At 55.5% G+C, this 3004-nt stretch overlaps 1 protein-coding gene across 1 annotated transcript in view; it reads right to left on the reverse strand.

Moving 5' to 3' along the window:
* The window catches only part of BTBD19 (BTB (POZ) domain containing 19), a 7157-nt gene extending 4881 nt beyond the window's left edge, over nt 1–2276 (reverse strand). Inside the window, 3 exon segments of the mRNA XM_008593972.1 lie at nt 489–542; nt 669–882; nt 2191–2276. Of these exon segments, the coding sequence (XP_008592194.1) occupies nt 489–542; nt 669–882; nt 2191–2276 (354 nt within the window).
* Nucleotides 2277–3004: the final 728 nt, after the last annotated feature.

Below are 3004 nucleotides of genomic sequence, written 5' to 3' on the forward strand. Positions count from 1 at the left end.
TCAGAAGAGATGGGCTTTGAGTAATCTTTGGCGGCTCCATCACCCAGGGGAAAAGGGGTGATAAATCCGTGGGAGGCAAAGCAACATGTTTCCTCCTCCAGGAAGTTTCCTCTCCCTGGTGGCAGGACTAGAGAGGCCCTCCGTACAGTCTCAGCCCCGATTACCCTCATCTCTCACACTTCTTACGCCACCCAGTTAAATGTTTTCATGTGTCTATCTCCTCTCTGGAGAACAGGAATCAAGGGTCTTATCCTTGTATAAACAGCACCAGCCATAAACACCTCCTAGGCCCCCACAGCACACACAGGGCATGCATGGATCCTTTTGCACACAGCCACACACACACACCCTACTTACATGGAGAGATACCCATACTTCTCTCTGTGTGGGCACACGTTCCTCTCCAGGCCAGAGTGAGTGTGAAGCAGGGTGTGAACTGAACCCATGAGAAGCAAGGGAAATGAGATGAGCCTGGCACAAAAACCCACCTCTCGCAGTTCCTCCAGCCCGTACTCCACAGCCGCTGTCAGCACCTCCAGCACCTGCCGAGTGGGTAGTTGGGGAGCAGAAGGGAGTTTCCCCTGCCCTCAGCCCACAGTGTGATGGGCAAACAACTGCCTCTTGCACCCCTAGCCTTTCCCACCCAGGCCCCTGCTCAGTAGGCTCACAGAGTGGCGGTGCAGCTTGACACTGTTCGTATAGAGGAACTCCAGCACCGCCAGGAAGGCCTCAGCTGGAATGGTGCTTAGCACGACAGGACTAGGCACACCAGGGCCCGGCTCTGCTCCCAGAAGTCGCTGGAAAAAGTTGCATCTGCAGGCCAACAAGCACCGATGGGCAAATACTTCTTGCTGTTCTTGACCGACTACAAAGCGAACATCACTGTGGGAGAGAGGGGCAGAGAGCCAGGGGAAAGGAGGCCAGAGTCTAGAGTTCAACTTGAGCTTTGCCTTTGCCTACTCTGGGCCTTAGTTTTCTTATCTGTAAGACATAGGGCTTAGTCCTTCCCATAGAAGGCCTGAGACACACAGGCCTGAGTTCTAGTACCAGCTCCACCCTATGGTACCACAGGCAAGTGACTTCCTATCTTTGGATCTCAGGTTTCTCACCCATGAAATGGGACGGTAATCCTAAAGCTCAGGTCTCAGAGGAGGTGACTATGTTTGATCACTTAGGGGTCACCAAGGCTGCTGCAAGCAAGATTGATCCTAACCATCCCTCTCCTCCCTAGCCTGAGTCTTGGGGGCAGAAAATCTCCTCTTGGCTCCTCCTCCAGTAGCTGCAAACTCAGCTTTTTTCAGCCCTCCTCTAGGCAGGATGGTGTGGGGGTGTGCGGTGCAGGGTGAGCATTGACTGCAAACAGACACAACAGTGATGCACCATCATAAGGCCAGACCACATTTTCCATCCTCATGATCACTTCCGGCCCCCAGCCGCTGGGCCTCTGAACAAGGTTTGGAATAGGAGGCAGGAGATGAAACTTTGGCTTCCTGGAGCCTCCTAGCCCCAGGTCCAAGTCCTGGGGTTCCCATTTTACAGGCCAGACTGTGATCCCAAAAAAGCAGGGTTATGGGAGTCACCAACTCTTGGGGAGGAGCCCAGATCTGAGACAGTGGGAACAGAAAGCTGCATTCTAGTTCTCCTGACCAGCCCTGCCCCCTGTAAACTCTATCCCTAGTTTCAGACACCACTAGCATCCTGGGCAAGCAGTGAGTGGTCAGCACTGTTGAGCTAATTCTTGTCTGGAACTCTGGCTCAATCTTTTGAGCTTAGTTCCTCATGTGAATTCCCAGTTCCCAGAACAGTTCATGTGTCCTCTACCTCTTCAAGGAGGGAGGTCCCAACACCAAACGGAGCGTTGGGGAGGGAGATCAAGTTACATCCCATCTCTTAGGATCCTGGGGGCTTAGGGCTCTTTCCTCATCTGCAGGGAGCTCAAGACCCAGAGAAGGAAGGGCTTTGCCTAAGCTTGCCCAGCAGCTCTAGCCTCTACTGCCCCTCATCTCTGCCTCTCAGGATATCATGGACACTGAGGAGCCAGGGGCATCCTCTACACATGACTTCCCCACAGACCGAGTTCACCAGGGAGGAGGACCACATTCTAATTCCCGGCCTCTTCTTCATCCAGGGCCTCCTCAGAGTCCTCAGGCCCAGCAGAGCCAGCTAGAGAAAACCCACAGACATCCTCACCTGTATTGGGGGTTGTTGATGAGGCTTCGGAGTGCTGTGGAAAAGGGCACAGCCTCCCCACGCACAACCAGTCCTGGGGTCTCCATGGGCAGGGTGGGGCAGGGGGAGAAAGCGGATGGAGTGGCCAGGGAGGCCCGGCAAGGCCCTAGTGCTGGTGAAGAGACTTAGGCCTGACAGGGAGGGGCAGGAGCTTGGAAGGTTGGTTTGCTGAGAAGTAAAGTTTAGGGATGGAGTACGAGGCCCAGGTTCCTGAAGAAGGCATCAGAAGCCAAAGGCTCAGAAATAGGAACAGACACAGGGAGGGGCCAGTTGAGGACAAGGCTGGAGTGGCCTGTAGTCCGAGAGAGGCTGGCGGCAGACAAGGCCCTGGCTGGGAGCCTGCCCAGGCAGCGCCGGGTGGAAAGCCTGTGAGTTTCCATGGAAACTGGAGCCTGGCCTGAGAGGAGGCCCCGCCCACCTACCCGAAGGCCCAGGGAAAACTTCAGCCCTTAGAGCGGCCCTAGGCAGAGTCCAAGGGTCCTAGCACCCTGGCCCCTGCCTGCCTTGGGTTCAGAGTTCAAACTCCCCACCCTCCTAATCCTTTCCTCCCTCACAGGCACAAAGGATCAAGTTTGCCAGGCCAGGGGAATCCTCACTCAACAGGGAAAATCCTGGCCCCCATGGATGGTTTTTAGGGCCCAGACCTGGCTTGTTTGGGAGGAGGCAATCCAAGCCCTCCCAGAGGGGAGTCAGGTGAGGAGGTGTCAGCTCTAAGAGGCGTCACAGCCTCTGGCATCCCTGAAATGCAAACGGGGGGGGGGGTGGCAATCTACGT

This window comes from Galeopterus variegatus, unplaced genomic scaffold (genome assembly GCF_000696425.1).
Source record: "Galeopterus variegatus unplaced genomic scaffold, G_variegatus-3.0.2 Scaffold9932, whole genome shotgun sequence".
In the NCBI taxonomy this organism is placed as follows: Eukaryota; Metazoa; Chordata; class Mammalia; order Dermoptera; family Cynocephalidae; genus Galeopterus; species Galeopterus variegatus.